At 40.6% G+C, this 26,772-nt stretch overlaps 2 protein-coding genes across 2 annotated transcripts; both read right to left on the reverse strand.

The window, feature by feature from the left end:
- Positions 1–883: 883 nt before the first annotated feature.
- LOC114583189 (vomeronasal type-2 receptor 26-like) lies at positions 884–9,609 on the reverse strand. Its single transcript, XM_028704530.2, has 6 exons — positions 9,534–9,609; positions 7,230–7,474; positions 4,981–5,841; positions 3,839–4,066; positions 2,935–3,061; positions 884–1,846 (listed from the first exon to the last, which is right to left on the reverse strand). Exons 1-6 carry the CDS (start codon positions 9,607–9,609, stop codon positions 945–947), a joined length of 2,439 nt encoding a protein of 812 aa, XP_028560363.2. The 3' UTR covers positions 884–944.
- A 3,034-nt stretch (positions 9,610–12,643) lies between these two features.
- Positions 12,644–26,159, reverse strand: LOC144325315 (vomeronasal type-2 receptor 26-like). Its single transcript, XM_077918154.1, has 6 exons — positions 26,012–26,159; positions 18,234–18,478; positions 15,651–16,511; positions 15,154–15,381; positions 14,622–14,748; positions 12,644–13,672 (listed from the first exon to the last, which is right to left on the reverse strand). Exons 1-6 carry the CDS (start codon positions 26,157–26,159, stop codon positions 12,762–12,764), a joined length of 2,520 nt encoding a protein of 839 aa, XP_077774280.1. The 3' UTR covers positions 12,644–12,761.
- Positions 26,160–26,772: the final 613 nt, after the last annotated feature.

Here is a 26,772-nt window from a genome sequence, read left to right on the forward strand (position 1 = left end):
ACTATATTTATATGAAAATGCTCAATAGAATGCACATGTTGCACCATAAACTAATGTGAAACAATTAAAAGCACAGGATTGCCAATCAAAAACAGTTCTGTGCCTTATGCTTCTACTTGGTGTGAATTGTATTACGTGACATTTCTCTCTCCCACCACTGGCTCCCACTTGCACTCCTGAATGATCAGCAATGCTATTCCCTCCTAGTTGTCAAGAGTATACTTACATAGGAGCTGAGGTTGGTTCCTGTTCAAAAGCAGAACTGCAGTATTTGCAGTGCCTGAACAGCTGCACAGGTGACCAACAAAAAGGGTGCCGATGTCACAAAGCCACTGAGACCTGCAGGCAGATCCAGAACTTGCTAGTGACAAGTGCTGACCCTGTCTTTAGGTAAATATTGATTCAATTTTCCAATTCAAGTTTTCAGCAAGGGGGAGTTGTATAAAAAACTTTATGTGGGAAAAACATTTACAAATATATTGCAGATCAAACACACATATCCAGCTTTCAAATCATCATAAAAGACAGGGGTATTCAAATTCTTCCATGTTTTTACCTAATGAACTGTTTCTGGCTGTTCAGCTCAGGCTTCAAAACAATAAAATTACATTTGGGGGAGGGAAGACATTTACTTCTGGCAATTCCTGCAGCCAAACTGGTGCCAAATGTATTGTTTTGCTTTCCTCAGCAAGGCCAAGAGGGGGTCTTGTCATCTGGACAGCCCAGGACTTCCACATTAACTACTCAAGATTGATTTTTCTATTATTATAACCATTTAAGCATGCCACTTACAATACCATAAACTACCAAGGCTGTGTACAACATAATAATAAACACCATATCATCACTAAAATATCTGAGTAACAACAAAAACAAATACTTGGACAAACAAAGATAAGTCCAGATTGCAAATTACAGTTTCGGAAAGAGATTTATTAAATTATTCAGTGTTTATTCCTTATGAGCTGTTCCCTGTTGTTCAACTCAGGTTTAAACACAATAATGTAACATTTGTGGGAAAAGATGCAGCCCAGAAGGCCAGCACAGGAAGCTAAGATAGAGAAGATCTCCACAATAACCATGTATTTCCCCTTTGTGCTGAGGTAAGTTGGCACAAAGGATAGCCACACACTGCAGAAGACCAACATGCTGAAAGTGATGAACTTGGCTTCATTGAAACTATCAGGTAGTTTCCTGGCAAAGAAAGCCACTGTGAAGCTGGCAATTGCCAGGAAGACCATATAGCCCAGGACAATGTAAAACATGGTCACAGACCCTTCATTACATTTCAGTACAATTTCTTCAACCATTGAGTGCATGTCTACATCTTGGAAAGGGGGAGAGGTCACCAGCCACACAGTACAAATGCCAGTTTGAATAAGGGAAAAGGAAAGAACAATGCAGGTGGCCAGCTTTTTCCCCACCCACCTCCTCATTCTTGATCCTGGCTTGGTTGCCATGAAAGCTAGAACTACTGTGATGGTTTTTGCCAATACACAAGAAACAGCCACTGAGAAGATGATGCCAAAAACAGCTTGTTGGAGGAGACATGTCAACTTCTGAGGCTGGCCTATGAACAACAATGCGGAAAGGAAGCAGAGCAGGAGGGAGACGAGGAGGGTGTAGGTGAGGTCCCTGTTGTTGGCAACGACGATGGGAGTGCCATGGTGCTTCATAAATGTCCCCAGCACCAGAGCTGTGATCAAAGAAAAGGAAAGAGCAATGCAGCCTAAACTGAGCCCCAAAGGTTCTTCATAAGACAAGAAGGTTACAATCTTGGGAATGCATGTATCCTGATTCTTACTTGGGTACTTCTCATCTGTGCATTTAATACAGTCATTCATATCTGAAACAGGAAAAGACATAAGCCTTCTTTCTGCATTACCTGAGTGTTGAGGTCTAATGTAAAAAATATATATGCAGGCCTGTATATATAGCCACAGCTGCAAAGTAACACTGTCTTTTGCTCCCACTATGTTGATCATAGCATGATTTAGAATTCATGTGTGAAATAGAACCTCACACACCAGTAAAATGTGAAAAGGGCTATGGTACTGATCTTACATAAAACCTTAATAATATGCTCAAATGGTTCCTTTCACAGTGGTATAAGTTGACCCCTACATCTGTGATTTTCTTTGTGAAATATTTAGGTTTTTCCTATTCATACCAGTAGGTGTTCCTCTTATGTTTGTCCCAACTTTCCAATCTGTTGAGTTACATATGGTACATCAGTACCAACAGGGCATGTGCACAAATAGTTGTATTGGGTTTTGTTTTGTTTTTAAATTCCCTCAGAATTGAACAAAACCAGAAACCTGCACAAGCATACCACATTAAAACAGATATTTATCTGTAGTTTGTTTCTGGAGATTTCTGCTTTTTCATAAATATGAGAGCTTATAGGCAATATATTCAGGAACACTGGAAATAGGAGCACAGCCAGAATAGAAAAGAAATCAGTTTTAAATTATCAGCTTACACTTTTAATTTTAACATGCTGTGTAATAGACTGTAGAGGATTTTTTGTGGATTGCCTGTGCAGTTTTCTGGTTCTGTGTAAATCTGAGGAACCAACAAAAAATGTACACCACTAGTTCCATTCAGAAGCACACCAGAAATAGTTATGAGCATGACTAGAAATGAAATGAAAGTACAAAGGAATAATGAGTGTGGAAAGAGGAGTAACAGAAAGTGACAACATATCCACTCATTACCAAACCATGAAAACGAATAGTCTGTGACCCAAGTGAAGCAGTTTGGAGCCTGATTTTCCTCGCCTTATTGGATCAATACCGTATCAATTAAACCAAAATTTACAAGGGGAAAACATCAAGCTTGGAGTAGCCTGCCTGTAAAAGTGTGTCCCTACGCAAATCAAATTAAAATACCGAGAACAGAAAACACCCAGTAGCATCAATTATACTTACTTACCCTCATTGTCTGATATTTTCCCTTCTGGACATGGGATGCAATTGTAGCAGCAAAATGGTTTCCCTTCTTTCACTTTCTTGCTAGAACCAGGATGGCAGCTCTCACTGCATGTAGAAAGTGGCTGGGCCTAATCCATAAATGAGAAAGCAAAATAATGAGCTTGGAATCTTTAAATTTCATGGGCCTTTCCACTTCTTTTTGCAATGTTAAGGAATTTCAATCACATATGCATCTGTCAGGGAATTGGAGGCAGAGAAGGGGGAGAGAATAGGGACCTATAGAGATAAGCCTCCGATACTTAGCAGTTGTAGTTCCTTGGAGGAGGAGGGTGACGAATGGCTGTCAGAAAGCAATGAATCAGAGAGGGGGGAGCAGCTTCCGGGGCCCAGCCACTCTTGTAACAGAGGAAGGAAAGGGGGAGGGTTCCGGAAGTGGTTATGCTGGAAGAAACCGAAAGCATCGCCAGTCTCTGCAACTGACACTCCATGATGCAGATGTACTCTCAGAGCTCTGTGTAAATAGCAGAAAGAAACCAATAAATCCTGTAAATATGGCTGGATTCCCGGACTCTTATCTCTTCTAGCACTCACCAATCACTCCTGACAGCATCTTACATGCAGATTAAAGTACAAATTGCATTCCATCATAGACACACAGAAGGAGGGCTTTAAAGACCTCCTGGTAGCTTTGTATGATAGTCTGAGGCATGAGGCTAACAGCAACACTGGAAACAGATGCATCATTAACATGATTGTTCGTTAAAGAACTAGGTTGTACTTTGAGAGAATACTGACACTAATCTTTCGCCTGGGCTCTTATATGTTTGATGACAGTTTTGAAGAGATACAGTTACTGACACTATTCTCTAAAACACTTTCACCCTAAATCTCCAATTGGATCCTACCTGGTTAAACCAGTAATGCCATGTTATGGCCTCTTCATTGATGGTGAACGCTTCCTCCGAAGGAACTTGTGCATCCATTTTCCCAATTTTTATTCTGTGAAAGGATTGGTTGGATGAAACCACCCAGTTGATGACATCGAATCCAGCTAGTAACTGCCCATTATTATCAAAGGAAATCTCGTCCCCAGCACTGTTGTTAAATGAAACATGTCTCAAAAAGTGATGGAGCTGGATGGAAAGAAGAAGGAGTAGGGTTTTCAGACCAATGTCTAATGGCAGCAAAGATGATCTCCTGAAGAGTGTTGAGTAGGAGGCATTGGTGAAATATCTGCTTACTATATATAATTGAGAGATAATAGAAAGGATCACTATGTTATTCAGCAAACTGATAAGAATACATGCTGCTCATATAATAAGCTAAAACACCTCAAAGAGATCACTTTATGGTATCTTTTAGCAAAACATCCTCCTCCCATATTTCACATCAGTTTTTCTTCTCAAAAACTTAGAAAATATAGCTTTCAAAATGTATGCCCAAAGAGCTCCACAATCTTTTCCAGCATAAATAACTCATCACACATTTCTGTTGCTTTTTTAGCTGCATCTCACCTGTATGGTTAGCCATATTCTGCCCCATGAATAGGCCCTATACCTTCTAGGAATCAAAATTAACCCTTCTTTCCCAATGAGCATTACCTTATATCTATTTGACTGTAATCCACCCCATTATATCCACAAGGTGCGGGGAATCACCAGTCACAACTGCAACAATGGCAAGAGAGAAGGTAACAACATAAAGACATAAGAAGAGCCTGCTGGATGAGGCCAGTGCCCCATCTAGCCCAGCATCCTCTTCTCACAGTGGTCAGCCAGATGCCTGTGCAAAACTGTAAGCCTTCAATGCCTACATGAATTTTTCAGATAAAACGCCGAACAAAATCTGGAGCTAGCAGGCTGGTGCAAGTCAGGTCAAACAGTACGTGACACCTATCACAACAACACCCTCCAAATCCCAAGGCCCCAAGCTTGGTCAAATGAATTTGGTACCTGAGGCAGAATATTCCAGGAGTACCTTTCTGTGGGAGTAAAAATATAACAGTAAGAAATTATGCATTGTCACGTCAAGATGTTCAGGCCACTACCTGCGATATCTCTTGATTCTGTAGTTTCATTCTCGCTCCATCCAGATTTGCACTGTGCTTGACTCCAGATGAGGACATTGCATGTAAAGCATGGGCCACAGCATAGACAGCATTGTAGATGTTGTAGCTGTGGCCCGTCATGCTCATTTCAAAGAAGGGTTTTGGAAGGTTATGTAGCTTCTCCTCCCTAGTGCAAATGTATCCATCCACGTTACCTACATCCGTTTTTGACAATGTGCAACCAAAGGCCTGCTGCCAGAAGTCCCTGATGAACCCATCTCCTTTAGGGATGGAAGGATTTCTGCTCTCAATAAAAGACTGGAATCCTGGTACATCATTGGAGTGAATCTTGAAGGCTAGTGTACCGTGGATTATTTCTGTAACAAAATTCCTTTGATGGACTGTTGATGTAAGTTCCATCTGGGCTGTAAGAATCCAAACTTTCCCTCTTACTATGCTTGTCTCACATTCTTGTTTTGCCAGATATGGAAACCATCTCAAATACATCATGGCATTTGATTCGCCATAAAAAACCACTATGTTGGCTTTACTATTCATGATTTCATTATGTAATTTACCTCCTCTTTCCAGGTTTTCATCAATTTCATTGAAAGAAATTAACATGGGGATTCTTTCTATGAAAGCAAAACAGACACCACTCTGAGAGAACAGTGGAATGATAATTTGCAAACATCTTTCTCCATTATCAGTATCTGCGACTACAACCCCAATCCACACCCATCTAAAATGAAGAAGCAAAGAGAGTATCCCTGTATACTGAAGGGTTTCCTGAGGGGTCATCTGGTAAAAATCAAGCCCTGGAGTTTTATCATTCATCACTGGATTCGAACCATATACCAGCTAAAAGAAAAAGCAGGAAGGGAAAAAGAGACAGTTATAGTCATTTTCAAGATGTAGTTTCATATGCTCTGATCACTCAATGCAGTGGCTAAGACACAAGGTTTACAGCAAGTGGTAAGGTAAGTGGATATTATTGCCTCTTATCATGATAGGGGACTAGTCCTTTCACAGGTACATTACATCAGCAGGTAGAACTAAATTTTTTCAAAATTAAGTAAATGGTTTCCATTCTTAATTTTTTGTTGGAGTGTAGTTGGTCTGTTGGGACGCGGGTGGCGCTGTGGGTAAAAGCCTCAGCGCCTAGTGCTTGCCGATCGAAAGGTCGGCAGTTTGAATCCCCGCGGTGGGGTGCGCTCCCGTTGTTCGGTCCCAGCGCCTGCCAACCTAGCAGTTCGAAAGCATTCCCGGGTGCAAGTAGATAAATAGGGACCGCTTACTAGCGGGAAGGTAAACGGAGTTTCCGTGTGCGGCTCTGGCTCACCAGAGCAGCGATGTCATGCTGGCCACGTGACCCGGAAGTGTCTCCGGACAGCGCTGGCCCCCGGCCTCTTGAGTGAGATGGGCGCACAACCCTAGAGTCTGTCAAGACTGGCCCGTACGGGCAGGGGTACCTTTACCTTTACCTTTAGTTGGTCTATTGTTGCTGCAGCATCTCTGGATGGTGCTGAGGTGGGTCAAGGTGCAAGCAAACTCAAGGCAGAATGAATACATCAGTGTAAAGGGCTTCTTATGCATCTGCACAGTCTTGACATCACCACCACCCAGGCCTGTCCAAATAAGGCACAGTGATACTGGTCCTGGGAGGATGGTTCCGCCCTACTGCAGTGGTTGCTATCTGCAAAATTACTTATACTATACTATGACATATGAATATTGTGAGATGTGTTTTTCTGGGACATGGATGTCTATTTGATGGAATTCCTTTCCTAGGAAGGCTTGCCTTACAACAGCTCTAATGTACCTCCTTCTCAGTATGAAGTTTTTTCTATGCAAGGAAGGATTCAATGCTAATAATAATAATAATAATAATAATAATAATAATAATAATAATGTAAAAAGATGTTTCTTCTTAACTACAAGGGCAGGAGCAAAGAGTAAAATGAAACACACATACAAATTTATACAAAAAACAACAACAAAAAACCACAAGACCTAACTTTCTTTGTCCTGCGATTCTATGTTTACTTTGCTTTATCCTTGCTTGGGTATTTTGCTGTCTATAATACTTCTTTCATTGGTTTACCATGTCATATGTCATAAATATGGGTTTAATAGAATATCAACCTCCCTCTCTCTGACTTGCAAAATAAATCTGGAAGGACAAAAGCCACATGAAAAAGTATTGCATTCCCATACTTTCAATATACACAATGGCAGATTATCCCTACCTGTGGAATCTTATAGATATCCAGAATATTTGCCACAAGAACAGAGATTTCAGAATCTAGTCCCCCGATGACCGCTGTCAGATTATGCTGGATGTCACAGACGTAGTTGGGGGAAAACCTCTCTAATGAAGATAAAAGTAGCATTGTGGCATGGTAGGTCAACTTTTCATTAAAATAGCTGTCATATATGTGGAAGCCCAAGGTGATATTGGGTAAGAGCTGAGGGTTGTCATTGACCTCCTTTACTGCAAATGCCAAGGCCAAAATATGCTGATAATTCTTTGACACTACACTAGAATTAAAATTGCATTCTGTATCAGAATGATATTTCACACTTTTTGAAAAACCAACACCACTATCTGCATTTTCATGTTGATAATGTTTGATTGCAGTATTCTAGAGAAATCCTAAAGTCAAGATTCTCTGGCTGGAGAAGGTTAGGGTTACAAGGACGTGGTCCTCCAATAGCAGAGAAGAACTCATCTGTGACAAACACCTATGCTATGCCCGTGAAGAACTCTGTGGACATGGATGCATACAAGAACTGTTCCACAAGCAGTTGCCAATTTTAGGCTTCAGAGCAAATCCATGCCTCCAGTAGTTCCCAGGCACCTTTATCTTCAAAGAGCCAATTCAGGATTGGGCCCCTCCTTGAGAGCAGTCAGGAGCTGGAATAACTGCATTTATGCTGATTGGAATGGGGAGGCTTAAAAAAGGAAACTACATGTGGGAAGGGTGTTAGTCAACACACTCAAAGCTACAGCCTTGGTTGGTGGAAACCCACCTCACCACACTTAGAATAATGTTCTTAATGAATTGTATTTCTTGAGACTCTCATTAGGGTTTGGTTAAATTTTCAATCATGCATGCATGTCACATAGACGTGTTATCAACATGAGTATTTTATGAGAGCTTGTGCCTGACATCACAACATACCATGTGGATGTTGCCCTGTGTGGATTACAGAATCTAGAACAACAGTGCCATCTATCTGAATTATTGCTGAAGTTTTGTGTGAATTTTGCTTTCTGACAATCTCACACAGTATACTATTTACGGCAGAGCTGTTTATTGTCCAAGCAGAAGAGTAAGCTTGTGGCGACTATGTGTAAATAGAATCGACTATGTGTAAATTGAATCTAGAGTAAGGCATATGCATACACCTAGAGTCCTTCTATCACTTCCTATGGATGAGGAGAATGGAGAGCAAATGTACAATACTGCACACTTCCCTTCTTGTGCTTGTATAAGCCATTGCTAAACACCCTCCAGTAGAGTGAAATTCCTCAGTCAACGCAGCTATACTTAATAAACAGCAAGGCTGAGCTCCTTGGTAACATGAGTTAAACTGCTTTGGGCTAAGAAAACAGAATCCAACAATTTCAGAACATAGAACACTAAAATTTTGTGAGTCACCTGTGAGTTATATCATAAACTTCACCCAAATGTAATTCCAAGGTACAAATATACATTTTTCAATATAGGCCTTTATTTACCTACTTTTTTATGAAGTTATTTTCTATGAAAAAGAATTATATGAGAAAATGGAATTTAACAAAGCAAGCAGGAATATATCTGTTTTCATATCAAGTCAGAGGAATGAATTTAGTTGATGGCAGCTCCCACAAGTCAAAATATTCTAGTATTTTACATCACATGGAATAAGCAAATTAAGATAAAATGCAGATATACCAGAAGCAATTACCACGGAGTGATGTTTTCAGACAACATCCAAAATTCAGTATTGTTTAACAATCTTTACATTAACATATATACCATTAGAATGTGCTGAAGAAAAAATGGATGCTGTAAGAATGTAAGCAGAAGTGAAATGTGAGTCAAAGAAACAGAAGGGAAACTTTTTGTATCTGACAGGAGAAAGAATTATAAATAAGTAAAAGAAAATGGAGTTGAAAGAAAGACTATTATTTTAGGAAGCTTAAATGTATTCCACACAAGTCTTCTTCCTTTGAAGAAATTGAAACCTTCCCTTCAGCTTTACCTTAATTCCATCATTTTTTCCCTACAGGCCAAGCTGATATACCTCTGCATATATGTTGTAGCACTAGCACTGGTCTTTTCAGAGGGAAAGACATGGAAATGAAAAAAAACACAACAAAAAGCGTCTTACATAAACTCTTCAAGCAATGCCAGTGGTGGTTCTTCAGTAAAAGCTGTTAAAGTTTTCATGAAGCCACCATGAGTTGCAATGCCACCAATGATGAGGTTTCCTTGCTGATGGTATATGTGTTGTGGGCGATGTGGATGGGAAACCCTACATTTCACAGTTTGAGCCTGGCATACCTTGTGCGGAATCATTGCCAGCATCAAGACCACTAAAACTATCATATTCAGAATGAAGGAAATCTTGCCTGTACATAGACGATCCTTTGCTTTTCTACAGCACTATTGTTAGAGTTGTCCTGATGAAAACCATTGACTTAAATGGTACTTTCTCACAGATATAAGCCTTGAAGTATGAAATGTAGAATATTGGAAATCATAGTATCAGACCCAGTCACTCATCCTAGCTCTAAATGCTGCTGGATTTATTTATAATATACCGTCTTTGCTGTTAATTTTTCTCGTGGTTGCTGAAAGTTCAAGGAGGACTAGGTGAGCAGCAGACTCAATTACATGTTTTTAACAATTTAGAGCAAGGTAATCACCAGCTCAGATCCAGGGATTCCCTGTGGAATTGCTGAAGAAAACATGTTTGCTGCATCTGAACAGACTTGTTGACTGCGGTATGGGTTGTGTGGCTCCACTGGCAGAAATTCCACATTGGGTGCTACCCATGTGCTCAGGGGGCCCAAAAGTCAATGCTGAGGTGGAGATTGCTTGGGAGAGAAAAGAATATGTATGAATATGATGAATTGTGGTATGTAGTAAATAAAATCACAGAGTCAGAGGTCCATCAGTAAAAGGAAATCTTTTACTAAAGGTAAAAGCTTTATTACAAAAAACTTCAGGGGAATAAAAACTGGAGACGTGTGAGGTACAAATAAAAGTAAGAGAGAGAGACAGACAGAAAGAGAGAGAGAGAGAGAGAATCACCAGCTCGCTGAGCACACAAATTTATCTCTCCTGTCTCAGTGTGACCAAAACAATATCTGCAACAGAAATGAACCTTCTAGAATCTTCCAGCATTTTCCAGTTCCTGCCCTCAAAGACTTTAGCAATGACAGAATACTGTGGAAATTCCTAAAAAGTATGGAAGCTGGCTGTGTGGCAATGGGTGGCCTTTGGGGTAGGTTTTGATGGCATTTCTAGAGCTGTAGTTGCGGAGCCACAAGGAGAGAACTGGGTAGAATGTGATAATGGGGGGGGGGGGGGCAGACCGGAAGTTTTGCTGGTTCAAGAAGAAGAATAGGGCCAAGAATCATGCATATATATCACTTGAGAGCTGGTTGTTTGAGGAAGGAACCCCTGGCATTACACACATAATAATAGAAAATAGAATATATTAAGAATGACATAGGCATAGCATTATTATTGCTTTGATGATAAAAATATCTGTGGGGTCTACTAATTGCAAAGTTTATTGACAATGGTTTCTACAAGAATTTCCTTATCAGCTGCTACAAATTCAGAAAAAGCCTATACTCTTCAAAAATTTAAAAAGCAGCTTCTGGATTTATTATTCTATTACTAGAATAATTTATATTTCCAGTTAAAAAACAGAAATTACCAAGGTGGTGTGCAACATAACTTAATTGAATAAATACAAGGTCATCTCAACAATATAAAACAAACAAAGAAACACAAACACTCAGATGCACAAACACAAACATATGCAGATGAATAACTAATGCAAATTATATAGATTTTTAGGTTCTTCAGTCTTTTCTCCTTCTGAGCTCTTTCCTGTTGTTCAGCTCAAGCCTCAACAAAAGCATGTAACATTTGGATGCAAAGATACAACCCAGCAACCCAGCATTGGAAGCTAAAATAGAAAAGACCTCCACAGCTACCATGTATTTGCCCTTAGAGGTCATATAAAGATAGCCACACACCGCAGAAGACCAACATGCTGAAAGTGATGAACTTGGCTTCATTGAAACTATCAGGTAGTTTCCTGACAAAGAAAGCCACTGTGAATCTGGCAATTGCCAGAAAGCCTATATAGCCCAGGACAATGTAAAACATGGTCACAGAGCCTTCATTACATTGCATTATAATTTATTCAGTCACTAAGTGTGTGTCTACATCTTGGAATGGGGGAGAGGTCACCAGCCAAACAGTAAAGTGCCAGTTTAAACTACCGTAATAGCTTTTGCCAATATACAAGAGACAGCCACTGAAAAAATATTGCCAAAAGCTGTTAGTAGGAGGAGACACGCCAACCTCTGAGGTTCGCCAATGAACAGCAAAGCAGAAAGTAAGCAGAGCAGGAAGGAGACAAGGAGAGTGTAGGTGACATCCCAGTTATTGGCAACAATGATGGGAATGTCATGATTCCTCATAAACATCCATAGCACCAAAGCTGTGATCAAAGAAATGGTAAAGGCAAGACTGGCTAAACAGAACACCACAGGATCTTCATAACGCAAGAAGGATTCTTTGGACTAATGTGTCATGAAAATAACAGAATGATGACATGGGCAGTGTTCAAGGAGGTGAAGACTGATGAAATGTCTGTTCACCTTTTGCAAGGGTTTTCAGCAAAGAAGAGTTTGAAAAGTTTGTTTTAAAATTTTATGTAAGAAAACATTTACAAATATATTGCAGAGCAAATACATTTCCAGTTTACAAATTATCATAAAGGACAGGGGTATTCAAATTCTCTCATCTTTTTACTTAATGAACTGTTTCTGGCTGTTCAACTCAGGCTTCAACACAATAACATTACATTTGGGTGAGGGAAGACATTGACTTCTGGCAATTCCTGCAGCCAAACTGGTGCCAAGTATATTGTTTTGCTTTCCTTTGTATTACCTCAGCAAGGCCAAGAGGGGGTCTTGTCATCTGGACAGCCCAGGACTTCCACATTAACTGCTCAAGATTGATTTTTCAATTATTATAACCATTTAAGCATGCCACATACAATACCATAAACTACCAAGGCTGTGTACAACATAATAATCAAATCAAATCAAATTTTATTAAACGGTCACAGACCAGATTAACTCGTACAGCTAGTCAGCGAAGCATAACACCGGAAAAAACAAAGGACAATTTTGATACAGATTAGGCCATAACAGCAATTTAAAATTAGACAGCATAAATAAAATTAAGTATTTGCCTTCGTCTGCATATTGGCATTGGAAAGCTCTTGTTTCCTGCGCCTAATAGTGGCTACACAGAATTTGGCAACATTGATTGTAATTTCAGGAACCTTATCTTCTACCAAGGCTCTCATAAGTTGGAGTTCTGGTTCATTTTTAAGCTTTTGTAGAACTGGGGCAATAGATACAACATAATAATAAACACCATATCATCACTACAATATCTGAGTAACAACCAAAACAAATACTTGGACAAACAAAGATAAATCCAGATTGCAAAATTACAGTTAAGGAAAGAGATTTATTAAATTCTTCCATGTTTAACCCTTATGAACTGTTCCCTGCTGTTCAACTCAGGTTTAAACACAATAATGTAACATTTGTGGGAAAAGATGCAGCCCAGAAGGCCAGCACAGGAAGCTAAGATAGAGAAGATCTCCACAATAACCATGTATTTCCCCTTTGTGCTGAGGTAAGTTGGCACAAAGGATAGCCACACACTGCAGAAGACCAACATGCTGAAAGTGATGAACTTGGCTTCATTAAAACTATCAGGTAGTTTCCTGGCAAAGAAAGCCACTGTGAAGCTGGCAATTGCCAGGAAGACCATATAGCCCAGGACAATGTAAAACATGGTCACAGACCCTTCATTACATTTCAGTACAATTTCATCAACCATTGAGTGCATGTCTACATCTTGGAAAGGGGGAGAGGTCACCAGCCACACAGTACAAATGCCAGTTTGAATAAGGGAAAAGGAAAGAACAATGCAGGTGGCCAGCTTTTTCCCCACCCACCTCCTCATTCTTGATCCTGGCTTGGTTGCCATGAAAGCTAGAACTACCGTGGTGGTTTTTGCCAATACACAAGAAACAGCCACTGAGAAGATGATGCCAAAAACAGCTTGTTGGAGGAGACATGTCAACTTCTGAGGCTGGCCAATGAACAACAATGCGGAAAGGAAGCAGAGCAGGAGGGAGACGAGGAGGGTGTAGGTGAGGTCCCTGTTGTTGGCAACGACGATGGGAGTGCCATGGTGCTTCATAAATGTCCCCAGCACCAGAGCTGTGATCAAAGAAAAGGAAAGAGCAATGCAGCCTAAACTGAGCCCCAAAGGTTCTTCATAAGACAAGAAGGTTACAGTCTTGGGAATGCATGTATCCTGATTCTTACTTGGGTACTTCTCATCTGTGCATTTAATACAGTCATTCATATCTGAAACAGGAAAAGACATAAGCCTTCTTTCTGCATTACCTGAGTGTTGAGGTCTAATGTAAATATATATATATATATGCAGGGCTGTACATATAGCCACAGCTGCAAAGTAACACCGTCTTTTGCTCCCACTATGTTGATCATAGCATGATTAAGAATTCATGTGTGAAATAGAACCTCACACACCAGTAATATGTGAAAAGGGTATGGTATTGATCTTACATTAAACCTTAATAATATGCCCAAATGGTTCCTTTCACAGTGGTATAAGTTGACCCCTACATCTTTGTTTTTGTTTTTAAAGAATCCCTCAAAGTTGAACAAAACCAGAAACCTGCACAAGTATACCACATTAAAACAGATATTTATCTGTAGTTTGTTTCTGGAGATTTCTGGTTTTGCACAAATATGGGAGCTCATAGGCAATATATTCAGGAACACTGGAAATAGGAGCACAGCAGGAATAGAAAAGAAATCAGTTTTAAACTGTCAGCTTACACTTTTAATTTTAACATGCTGTGTAATAGACTGTAGAGGATTTTTTGTGGTTTGCCTGTTCAGTTTTCTGGTTCTGTGTAAATCTGAGGACCAACAAAAAATATACACCGCTAGTTCCATTCAGAAGCACACCAGAAATAGTTATGAGCATGACTAGAAACCAAACAAAAGCACGAAGGAATAATGGGTGTGGAAAAAGGAGTAACAGAAAGTGACTAGATATCCACTCATCACCAAACCATGAAAACAAATAGTCTGTGACCCAAGTGAAGCAGTTTGGAGCCTGATTTTCCTCACCTTATTGGATCAATCCCATATCAATTAAACCGAAATTTACAAGGGGAAAACATCGAGCTTGGTGTAGCCTGATTGTAAAAATGTGCCCCTACGCAAATCAAATTAAAATACCGAGAACAGAAAACACCCAGTAGCATCAGTTATACTTACTTACCCTCCTTGTCTGATATTTTCCCTTCTGGACATGGGATGCAATTGTAGCAGCAAAATGGTTTCCCTTCTTTCACTTTCTTGCTAGAACCAGGATGGCAGCTCTCACTGCATGTAGAAAGTGGCTGGGCCTAATCCATAAATGAGAAAGCAAAATAATGAGCTTGGAATCTTTAAGTTTCATGGGCCTTTCCACTTCTTTTTGCAAAGTTAAGGAATTTCAATCACATATGGACCGCACCTTACATGCAAATTAATGTACAGATTCCATTCCATCACAGACACACAGAAGGAAGGCTTTAAAGACCACCTGGTAGCTTTGTATAATAGTCTTAGGTGTGAGGCTAACAGCAACACTGGAAACAGATGCATTATTAACATGATTGTTCGTTAAAGAACTAGGTTGTACTTTGAGAGAATACTGACACTAATCTTTAGTCTGGGCTCTTATATGTTTGATGATAGTTTTGAAAAGATACAGTTACTGACACTATTCTCTAAAACACTTCCACCCTAAATCTCTGATTGGATCCTACCTGGTTAAACCAGTAATGCCATGTTATGGCCTCTTCATTGATAGTGAATGCTTCATCTGGAGGAACTTGCAGATCCATCCTCCCAATTTTTATTCTGTGAAAAGATTGGTTGGATGAAACCACCCAGTTGATGACATCGAATCCAGCTAGTGACCGCCCATTATTATCAAAGGAGACCTTGTCCCCAGCACTGTTGTTAAATGAAACATGTCTCAAGTAGTGATGGAGCTAGATGGAATAAAAAGGGATAGGGTTTTCAGACTAATGTCTAATGGTAGCAAGAATTATTTTCTGAAGAGTTTTGAGCAGGAGGCAACTGGTGAAATATCTGCTAACCCTTTATAACTGAGAGACAATAGGAAGGATCACTATGTTATTAAGTAAACTGATAAGAATACACACAGCTGACCCTAACCCTAACCCTACATTTAATGGGAAATAATGTTATAATACTGTAGATATTATTCATTATCATGTCAAAATGTTCAGGCCACTACCTGCCATTTCTCTTGATTCTGTAGTTTCATTCTCACTCCATCCAGATTTGCAATGTGCTTGACTCCAGATGAGGACATTGCATGTAAAGCATGGGCCACAGCATAGACAGCATTGTAGATGTTGTAGCTGTGGCCCGTCATGCTCATTTCAAAGAAGGGTTTGGGAAGGTTCTCTAGCTTCTCTTCTGTAGTGCAAATGTATCCATCCACGTTACCTATATCCGTTTTCGACAATGTGCAACCAAAGGCCTGCTGCCAGAAGTCCCTGATGAACCCATCTCCTTTAGGGATGGATGGATTTCTGCTCTCAATAAAAGACTGGAATCCTGGTACATCATTGGAGTGAATCTTGAAGGCTAGCGTACCGTGGATTATTTCTGTAACAAAATTCCTTTGATAGACTGTTGATGTAAGCTCCATCTGGGCTGTAAGAATCCAAACTTTCCCTCTTGGTATGCTTATCTCACATTCTTGTTTTGCCAGATATGGAAACCATCTCAAATACATCATGGCATTTGATTCTCCATAAAAAACCACTATGTTGGCTTTACTATTCATGATTTCATTATGTAATTTACCTCCTCTTTCCAGGTTTTCATCAATTTCATCTAAAGAAATAAACATGGGGATTCTTTCTATGAAGGCAAAACAGACACCACTCTGAGAAAACAGTGGAATGATGATTTGCACACATCTTTCCCCACTGTCAGTATCTGCGACTACAACCCCAATCCACACCCATCTAAAATGAAGAAGCAAAGAGAGTATCCCTGTATACTGAAGGGTTTCCTGAGGGGTCATCTGGTAAAAATCAAGCCCTGGAGTTTTATCATTCATCACTGGATTCGAACCATATACCAGCTAAAAGAAAAAGCAGGAAGGGAAAGAGAGACAGTTATAGTCATTTTTAAGATGTAGTTTCATATGCTCTGATCACTCAATACATTAAGACACAAGGTTTATAGCAAGTGATAAGGTAAGTGGATATTATTGCCTCTTATCCAGATAGGGGGCTAGTCCTGAGAGATTAGTGCTTAGTCTAAGGACTTCTTTTTTTCAGGTACATGACATCAGCAGGTGCAACTAAAGATTTTCAAAATGAAGCAAATGGTTTCTATTGTGAATTCTTCGTTGAAGTGCAGTGCAGTGTAGCAGAGCTTCACTCCTGACACTGTTGTTGCTGCAGCATCCCTGGATGGTGCTGAAGTGCGTCAAAGTGCAAGCAAGCTCAGGGAAGAATGGATCCATCAGTGTAAAGGGCTTCTGATGCATCTGCACAGTCCTGACAACAACACCAACCAGCACTGTCCAAATAAGCCACAGTGATGCTGGTCCTGGGAGGATGGTTTTGCCCTACTGCAGTGGTTGCTACCTTATGTGGCTATCTGCAAAATTGCTTACACTATACTATACTATACTATAATATGACATATGCATATTGTGAGATGTGTTTTTCTGGGACATGGATGTCTATTTGATGAAACTCCTTTCCTAGGAAGGCTCTCCTTACCACAACTCTCATGCACCTCCTTCACAGTATGAAGTCTTTTCCATGCAAAGAAGGATTCAATGCTCTTTATTCAAACAACAACAACAATTTAAAAAGATGTTTCTTCTTAACTACAGGGGCAGGAGGAAAGAGTAAAATGAAACATACATGCGAATTTATACAAAAACTGAAAAAAACACAAGCCCTAACTTTCTTTGTCCTGCCGTTCTACGTTTACTTTGCTTTATCATTGCTTGGGTATTTTGCTGTCTATAATGCTATTATTGTTGGTTTACCATGTCATAAGTCATAAATACGGGTTTGCATGGCAAGTTCCCACCTCCCCCCAGTAGGAATAAAAACTCATGACACCGTTATTTTAGGTTAATGGGCTAAAATTGGACACAACTTTATTGGTTACAGGTGATGAGCGGTATTGGCTTAGGCATTGGTCCTAACCAACTATCAGGCTTCAGACTGTGTGCTTGAAGACTGGGAAGGGTTAACCCCAGCAGGGGGAGCCCTGCTGATGTACATCAACTAGGAACTCTGCCAGGGTCACTGATCTGGGGCGTGCCTGAGGCCATCAGCTCCATAGGTTTCGGACAGGGCCACACCCCTTTATTCTTTACCCTTTACCAGGGCCACATCCTTTATCGGACTACCCTTCAATATCCGGGGGAGGTGATGGCGTTTCCTCCCCCCCCCCATCCATCTACATAACAATACCCCTACCAATGCCTAACCACCAGTACCAAGGAAGTTGTGATGATTTGCAGCCAAAGAGGGAGATTCCCGGCCGTGCCTGCCTTAAATGGGGGCAGGCCACAACCCATAGGACAGCTGATTGGCTGGCCAGGGGATGACATGGCCAAGGATTCCCCTAATCGTGCGGGGGCTGAGACCCAGCCCCCGTGAGTGTGTTGGGGGCATGAAGCCCGCAACATCATCTCCTCCCGAGGTTGGAAGTGGCTCTAATAGAATATCAACCTCCCTGTCTCCGAAGTGCAAAATAAATCTGGAAGGACAAAAGCCGCATGAGAAAGTATTGCATTCCCATAATTTCAATATACACAATGGCACATTATCTCTACCTGTGGAATCTTATAGATGTCCAGAATATTTGCCACAACAACAGAGATTTCAGAATCCAGTCCCCCGATGACCACTGTCAGATTATGCTGGATGTCACAGACGTAGTTGGGGGAAAACCTCTCTAACGAAGATAAAAGTAGCATTGTGGCATGGTAGGTTAACTTTTCATTAAAATAGCTGTCATATATGTGGAAGCCCAAGGTGATATTGGGTAAGATCTGAGGGTTGTCATTGACCTCCTTTACTGCAAATGCCAAGGCCAAAATATGCTGATAATTCTTTGACACTACACTAGAATTAAAATTGCATTCTGTATCAGAATGATATTTCACACTTTTTGAAAAACCAACATCACTATCTGCATTTTCATGGTGATAATGGTTGATTGCAATATTCTAGAGAAATCCTAAAGTCAAGATTCTCTGGCTGGAGAAGGTTAGGGTTACGAGGATGTGGTCCTCCAATAGCAGAGATGAACTCATCTGTGACAAACACCTATGCTATGCTTGTGAAGAACTCTGTGGACATGGATGCATTTAAGAGTTTTTCCACAAGCAGTTGCCAATTTTAGGCTTCAGAGCAAATCCATGCCTCCCGTGGTTCCCATGCACCTTTATCTTCAAAGAGCCAATTCAGGATTGGGCCCCTCCTTGAGAGCAGTCAGGAGCTGGAATAACTGCATTCATGCTGATTGGAATGGGGAGGTTTAAAAAAGGAAACTACATGAGGGAAGGGTGTTAGTCAACACACTCAAAGCTACAGCCTTGGTTGGTGGAAGCCCACCTCACTGCACTTAGAATAATGTACTTAATGAATTGTATTTCTTGAGATACTCATTAGGGTTAGGTTAAATTTTCAGTCATGCATGCATGTCACAGAGACGTGTTATCAACATGAGTATATTATGAGAGCTTGTGCCTGACATCACAGCATACCATGTGGATGTTGCCCTGTGTGGATTACAGAATCTAGTAGAACAGTGCCATCTATCTGAATTATTGCTGAAGTTTCATGTGAATTTTGCTTTCTGACAATCTCACATGGTGAATTATTTACAGCAGAGCTGTTTATTGTCCAAGCAGAAGAGTAAGCTGGTGGTGACTGTGTGTAAATGGAATTGAATCTAGAGCAAGGCATTTGCATACACCCAGAGTCCTTTTATCACTTCCTATGGATGAGGATAATGGAGAGTGAATGTACAATATAGCACACTTCCCTTCTTGGGCTTGTATAAGCCATTGCTAAACACCCTCCAGTAGAGTGAAATTCCTCAATCAAAGCAGCTATATTTAATAAACAGCAAGGCTGAGCTCCTTGGTAACATGAGCTAAACTGCTTTGGGCTAAGATAACAGAGCCCAACAATTTCAGAACATAGAACACTAAACATTTTGTGAGTCACCTGTGAGTTATATCATAAACTTCATCCTTCTGTAATTCCAAGGTACAAATATATGTTTTTCAATATAGGCCTTTATTATCGGCTCTCTTATGAAGTTACTTTCTATGAAAAAGAATTATATGAGAAAATGGAATTTAACTAAACAAGTAGGAATATATCTGTTTTCATATCAAGTCAGAGGAAGGAACTGAGCTGATGGAAGCTCTCATGAGTCAAAAGATTCTAGTATTTTACATCACATGAAATATGCAAATTATGATAAAATGCAGATATACCAGAAGCAATTGCCTCTGAGTGAGGTTTCCAGGAACATCCAAAAATCAGCATTGTTTAACAATCTTTACATTAACATATGACATTAGAATGTGTTGAAGAAAGGCATGAGTGGTGCAAGAATAAAAGCAGAAGTGAAATGTGGGCCAAAGAAACAGGAGGGGAACTTTTTGTAACAGTCAGGAGGAAAAAGATATAAGAAGGTAAAAGAAAATGGCGTTGAAAGAAAGACTTTTATTTTAGGAAGCTTAAATGTATTGCACAGAAGTCTTCGTCCTCTAGAAAAACTGAAACCTTTACCTTCAGCTTTACCTTAATTCAATCATTCTTTTTTCTATAGGCTATGTTGATATACCTCTGCATATATGTTGTAGCACTAGCACTGGTCTTTTCAGAGGGAAGGACATGGAAATGAAATAAACTTCTTACATGTAATCTTCAAGCAATGCTAGTGGCGGTTCTTCAGTAAAAGCTGTTAAAGGTTTCATGAAGCCGCCATGAGTTGCAATGCCACCAATGATGATGTTTCCTTGCTGATGGTATATGTGTTGTGGGCGATGTGGATGGGAAACCCTACATTTCACAATTTGAGCCTGGCATACATTGTGAGGAATCATTGTCAGCATCAAGACCACTAAAACTATCATATTCAGAATGAAGGAAATCTTGCCTGTGCATAGACGATCCTTTGCTTTTCTACAGCACTATTGTTAGAGTTGTCCTGATGTAAACCATCAACTTAAATGGTACTTTCTCACAGATATGTCTTGAAGTATGTAATGTAGACTATTGGAGATCATAGTATCAGACCCAGTCACTCTCCCTAATGCTAAATGCTGCTGGGTTTATTTATAATATGCTGTTAATTTTTCTCATGGTTGCTGAAACTTCAAGCAGTACTGGGTGAGCAGCAGACTCAATTACATGTTTTTAATAATTTAGAGGAAGGTAATCACCAGCTCAAATCCAGGGATTCCCTGTGGAATTGCTGAAGAAAACATGTTTGTCACATCTGAACAGACATGTTGACTGTTGCTTTCTTTGGTAGAAATGGAGACTTGTGGGATAACCCTCAGCAAGAAAAGGGTGCTAGAAGTGATTGCTGGGTTGTCCCATCGACCAGTCAAAGTTGGCCCATTAGGTGGGGTCAGATAGAGATCTGGCACTAGAGCCAAAAGGTTCCACATTCCTAAATAGGACTTGGGAGATGAGAGTTCAAATATGCACTCTCTAGTAGAGTTCACTGGGTAAGCTGAGGCAAGCCACAGTCTCTCAGCCTAACCTACATAACAGGGTTGTGGTGAGGGTAAAATTGGGAGACGGAGAGCCGTGTACACCACCTTGAGCTCTATGTAGGAAATGTGGGATATAAATGTAATAAGAAAAGGACATCAGGAATATAAAGACTATGATCTGGCATTTTGTGCTAGTTATAACTTAGGCTCAATGGAGCAACACGTTCTCTTGGTCTTTCAGCCCCAATCCTTTCCCCCCATAGGTTGGAGGCACCACTGTGAGTGATCATAGCAGCGTGATCAGATCATCCAGGACACTTTTGACAATCAGGTGACTTGTTTACAGGCTCCAATATCAGGAAATACAATTTAAACTTTACTGCCCTTTAGCTGACCTTAATGTGATGAGAGGTGAAGCCCTGAGGTCTAAATTGGAGGATTCTAGGTGTGTCAGGATGTTATTGCCTGCTCTGTAGGTAATGCAAAGGCAGCACAGTGGTTAAACTTGATAACCTTAGAGCTCTCTCCCAACCATACAGAAGATTCCCCCCCCCCATTTCTTTGTTTAATCATAATATATATTTTTTTCTTTTTAATTGGTGTTGATGATTATAGTGTTGTTAATGATATCCATTGAGTTTTCATGGTACATTACAAAAAGGAGTAATTTTAGCTTTTCCTAAGTAACCTTTGGTGCCTGTTAAAGTGCTTGACAAATGTAATTTGAACAAATCTTGATGCAAACTAACCTGATCTGCATCTCCCGTACAATTTTCTCCTGATTTTACAATACATTTCATGCATTTTGATAAATTTTTCTAGTTGAGGAAAAAAATAGCTTAGGATAAAATACATTTAGAAATGTGAATAGTAAGATAAAATGCACATTTGTACATTTAAATATGTATTTAATTACATATCTAATTTCATATTTTATGCTCTTAAGATACTGTACATGGAAACCTTGAAATGAGTAACTGGGGTATTTGATTGTTTGAAATGTTTCTAGATGTTTTTAAATGTTTCAAAATTGTTTTAAAATGTTTTTGGTTCGTTTTCAAATGGGTTTTTATTTTATTTTATTTTAAATTGTATTGTTTAACTTTTTGAAGTTTGCCACTGAGGAAGAGTGGGATATAAGTCAATTAATAAACAAACAAAAATAAACATTTCTATCATACACCTCTAGCATGATCTGTTCATGCTTACAGGGAAAGGCTGTTTATAAAGAACAGGGCATTATATAACCTGGTTCTGTAGAAGAAGAAGAAGAGTTTGGATTTGATATCCCGCTTTATCACTACCCTAGGGAGTCTCAAAGCGGCTAACATTCTCCTTTCCCTTCCTCCCCCACAACAAACACTCTGTGAGGTGAGTGGGGCTGAGAGACTTCAAAGAAGTGTGACTGGCCCAAGGTCACCCAGCAGCTGCATGTGGAGGAGCGGGGAATCGAACCCGGTTCACCAGATTACGAGACTACCGCTCTTAACCACTACACCACACTGGCTCTCTGTAGCATGTAGAGGGTTTGTTTGTTTGTTTGTTTGCTTGCTTGCTTGCTTGCTTGCTTTGCAAAATCTCCGAAAAGAAACCCCCAAAAAACCCCAAAAAACTAAAAACCACCGACTACATGTTGCATTCATATAGGGCTGCAATATGCTCTGGCTTTCCCAGACATTTTCCCGCTTTTCAGAAATTACACCCGGATGCTGTTTTCGATGGGCAAACCCAGGATATATGGCAGCCCTATGGTAGATGAATGCAACATGTTGTCAGTGGTGCACTTAGGTAATTTTTGGCTCTGGATGTAATACTCATTCAGGAATCCTGTCAATCAATCCCCTTAGATTATAATAGCTAATGCTTCCAAATATGGTAAGATAGTCCTGCTGTTTTTGGGGGGCCCTCTTGCCTATTCTGTTGAATGGTGTCCTAGACTTCTGCCCCAAATCCTGCCCTGACAGCATCACTGCATGGTGCCTTAGTTTTTCAAAGCAGACCTAAAGCCCCTTTGCAGCACCTTGTTGGTGAATTGCTACCCTGGACCAGTGAGAAATCACTTCATCAACTTTTCTAAACAATGATTTGAAGGCTGTATCCGGTCCCAGCCCATTACTGATGTGGTGGTGGGGAACAAAATGTTATGGAATTGATAGGACATCCTACAAGAGCATATAGGAAGAGAAGTTGCTATTTGACTGCACCCTTTTAAAAACAAACAAACTGGTATTTTATATCCGCCCCACCCTGAGAAATCCCATTACTGACTCACAATGCTTATGCTACCAGTAAATCAGCCCACATCAAATTCAATCACACAGAAGCTAATTTTTTATTCTCTTGCCTACACACACCAAAAGGGTTAAATAATGCCACCTACACAAAGGAACGAGTTAGGGCGGAAAGTTTTCAATGGGTCTATTGTCTCTATTCAGAAAGGAGATATTTGACATCAAGGTGACATGATCAGAACAACACACACCTCTTCTATTTGACATCAGCCAAAGAGACAATGATAGACTGACGGCATGTCCATACAAGAAGCTCCTGAGTGAATGTTTGGAGTTTTAGAAATTCAGAAAGCAGAGCATGGAAAAGGTGGGATTATATGACATGGGATTTGAAGAATTTGACACATTAATGTCCATCCTTTCTCCATATATCACCCATGATCGATCAGTTCCTCACATGGCCCATTTTCTAAGGTAAGGTGAACAGGTGTTGGTACCTTGGAGCTTGTGAATTTCCAAGCATCTAAGACTAGAGTGGAAACAAGATTGGAAGGTTTTTTTGATAGATGAATCTAAAATTTCTACATGGCAAATTTTAAAATTGCAATTTTCAATACTGATTGCTAGCAAATGACATTTTTATAAAAAGGTACACATAAGAGAACAGTCTCAAGTGCCAGGGTTCATGTCAGTGTCCAAATTCCCAGAAAGAAGCCTTTCCTTGGTTTATCCCTGCTGAAGGTAGAAGACACATTTATTTTTAGATAGCAAGACAGGGGCAGGGAGAAATGGATTCTGAAAGAGGGACGGTTTTTGGTAATATAGCACCCTGAACAAGGAAAACATTTAGCAAAACAACAACAAGAAGCCACCAAATATTTCTTGTTTTCACAATAATTCCTTTTGGCCTCTAGAGGTCTCTGTAAGATCTTGTGGGACTCTCAAATGTGAGTGAGGACATGCATTGTTGACACTAACCATGTCTGCTGATGTTTAACATCTTCTCCTCGGTGAGAAGCATATGCATCAAGCATCCCTGCACTCGGCCTGCTCTTGGAAACTACAAAATTACCTAAAGGCCCCATCAACTTCTTCACATCTACCCTAGTCCATTGTCATGTGTCTGAAGAAGGCATTCCTGATTGCATCTTCCCATGCATCATTTCTGGATCATGTGGCCCACCCACTTCAGTTGAGTGCTCTAGTGATAGCTTGCTGATACCAGCAGTCCTTAAAGCTCTAGGCTTCCAGGGCCTGTGGTACCGGTTGGATGGGAGCTGTGTTATCAGATGCGGCTCCAATAACTTTTTGCTGCTGTTGTGGGTGAACTGAGGTGTGTCTCTTTTATCAGCTTCATGGAGAGCAGCTTAATCAGCTGCTAATGGAGCGTGGAAAAATTATTATTTATTGAATTTATATACTGCCCTTTACCTGGAGGTCTTTGGGTGGTTCAGAATAAAACCCAGAATAAAATCAAAATATAAACCACGAAATACACAATCAAAATAAAACAACAATAACTCCCCCCCAACCCCCCCACACATTTTAAAAGGGAATAGGATGTCAATCAAGTGCTCTGATGGTGTTTCCTGCTTGGCAGGGTTGGACTCGATGGCCCTTGTGGTCTATTCCAACTATGATTCTATGATTCTAAATCAACCAAAGGCTTGGATAAAAAGGAACATTTTTGCTAAAGGTATATAATGAAGGTGCCAGGCACTTGGGTGAGAATCCCCAGATGGGGAGCCACTGCAGAGAAGGCCTGTTCTTGTGTTGCCACCCTCTGGACCTCTCAAGGAGAAGGCACAAGGAGAAGGGCCTCAGAAGATGATCTCAGGGTCCCGGTGGGTTCATATGAAAAGAGGCAGTCCTTGAGGTATTGCAGTCCTGAGCCGGTTAAGGCTTTAAAGGTCAAAACCAGAACTTTGAAATGGGCCTGGAAACTAATTGGTAGCCAGGGCATTTGAACCACGATCGGTGTAATATACTCAAACCATCTTGCTCTGGTGAGCAACCTGGCTGCTGAATTCTGCACTAGCTGAAGTTTCCGAACCATCTTCAGAGGCAGCCCTATGTATAACACATTACAGTAATCTAACCTTGAAGTTATCAGAGCATAGACAACAATAGTTAGGCTATCCCTGTCCAGATAAGGGTATAGCTGGGTCACCAGCTGAAGCTGATGGAAGGCACTCCAGGCCACTGAGCCCACCTGAGCCTCGAGCGACAGCAAAGGATCCAGGAGTGCCCCCAAGTTATGAGCCTGCTCCATCAGAGGAAGTGTAACCCCATCAAGAGCAGGTGATCTCCCACCCATCCAGTCTAGGAGCCACCCACTAACAGTGTCTCAGTCTTATCTGGATTCAGTTTCAGTTTGTTGGCTCTCATTCATTTCACCCTGTTCACCCACCCAGGTTTCAGTGATACATGCCAGATCAGCCTCTTCATCCACAATCAGATCATGGATGAGGGAGATTATATTCTGGGCCAACCTAGAATTCAACAGCAGCTGTCACAAACCCAAGGGCTGGCTGGCTGATATGACAACCACAATTCCCCAGGTTGGAGGAGGGGCTGGCACATGGCACAGTCACTAACTGCCTGTGCTATGTGCCTCTCTTCCCACACCACACTTACCCCTACCCTTTAAAGCAGCCTTTGAAGATGTCAACGCCTTGCTGATATCTGGGGCTGGCGGAGTTGGCAACTCAGATGAATGGTTAGTGGAGGGAATGATAACACCTACAAGGCTCATTTCATCACAAGTTATAACAGAGTTCTTCATGATTTGGCTTGTGAAAATCCCATGGGGGTTACTTTTCATGGGAAGAGATCCATGGATTCTGATGTAGCAAGAATAATTTTCACAGCCATGGGAATGTGAATCCACTGTTCTGAGCTTCTTGGAAATATCATGTTGCATCTAAGTTAAGCTCAGAGTAGACCTACGGATATGAATGGATCTAAGTCAGGCATGTCCATTAACATCAATGGATTTACTCTGAATATTCAGGCTACGACCAATGTTCCCATTGACACAGTTTAACTTAATCTAGCTAGCAAAGTAGTCTGTGTCCATTGTTCTCTCTCACACAAAAACATCAAGAGGAATGGAATATGTAAGTTTCCAGTTTCATGGTTCAGAAATATAAAGATTTAGCACTGGCTCCAAAACTAATTATTGCATGGGAAGCAGGGAGATGTGGGAACAGGAATCTGTGGATTAGATGGGGAAGCCCCATGGACCAGATCCACTTCACAGTTTGGAGGTTCCCCCACCTTGCTTTAGGCTGACTGTGTAACTCAGATTCTTTCTGTGTTTACTTAAATCTTCCCTTTATGAGATGAAACTAGTGTCAATCATGAGCATCATGTTCCCTTGTAACGTTCCTGCATTA

The sequence above is a fragment of the Podarcis muralis genome, chromosome 13, assembly GCF_964188315.1.
Source record: "Podarcis muralis chromosome 13, rPodMur119.hap1.1, whole genome shotgun sequence".
NCBI classification, from domain to species: domain Eukaryota; kingdom Metazoa; phylum Chordata; class Lepidosauria; order Squamata; family Lacertidae; genus Podarcis; species Podarcis muralis.

Coding starts and splice junctions, on each gene's coding strand:
- LOC114583189 (XM_028704530.2), bottom strand. CDS start 9,609: ATGTACAGGCAAGATTTCCTTCATTCTGAATATGATAGTTTTAGTGGT. Junction 4,067..4,980: donor AGAATCAAGAGATATCGCAG/GTAGTGGCCTGA, acceptor CTTTCCATCCAG/CTCCATCACTTTTTGAGACA. Junction 1,847..2,934: donor GAAAATATCAGACAATGAGG/GTAAGTAAGTAT, acceptor TTCCTGTTTCAG/ATATGAATGACTGTATTAAA.
- LOC144325315 (XM_077918154.1), bottom strand. CDS start 26,159: ATGAAGAACTCTGTTATAACTTGTGATGAAATGAGCCTTGTAGGTGTT. Junction 16,512..18,233: donor ACATCTATAAGATTCCACAG/GTAGAGATAATG, acceptor TTTTTCTTTTAG/CTGGTATATGGTTCGAATCC. Junction 14,749..15,153: donor GGCATTACTGGTTTAACCAG/GTAGGATCCAAT, acceptor TTTATGGATTAG/GCCCAGCCACTTTCTACATG.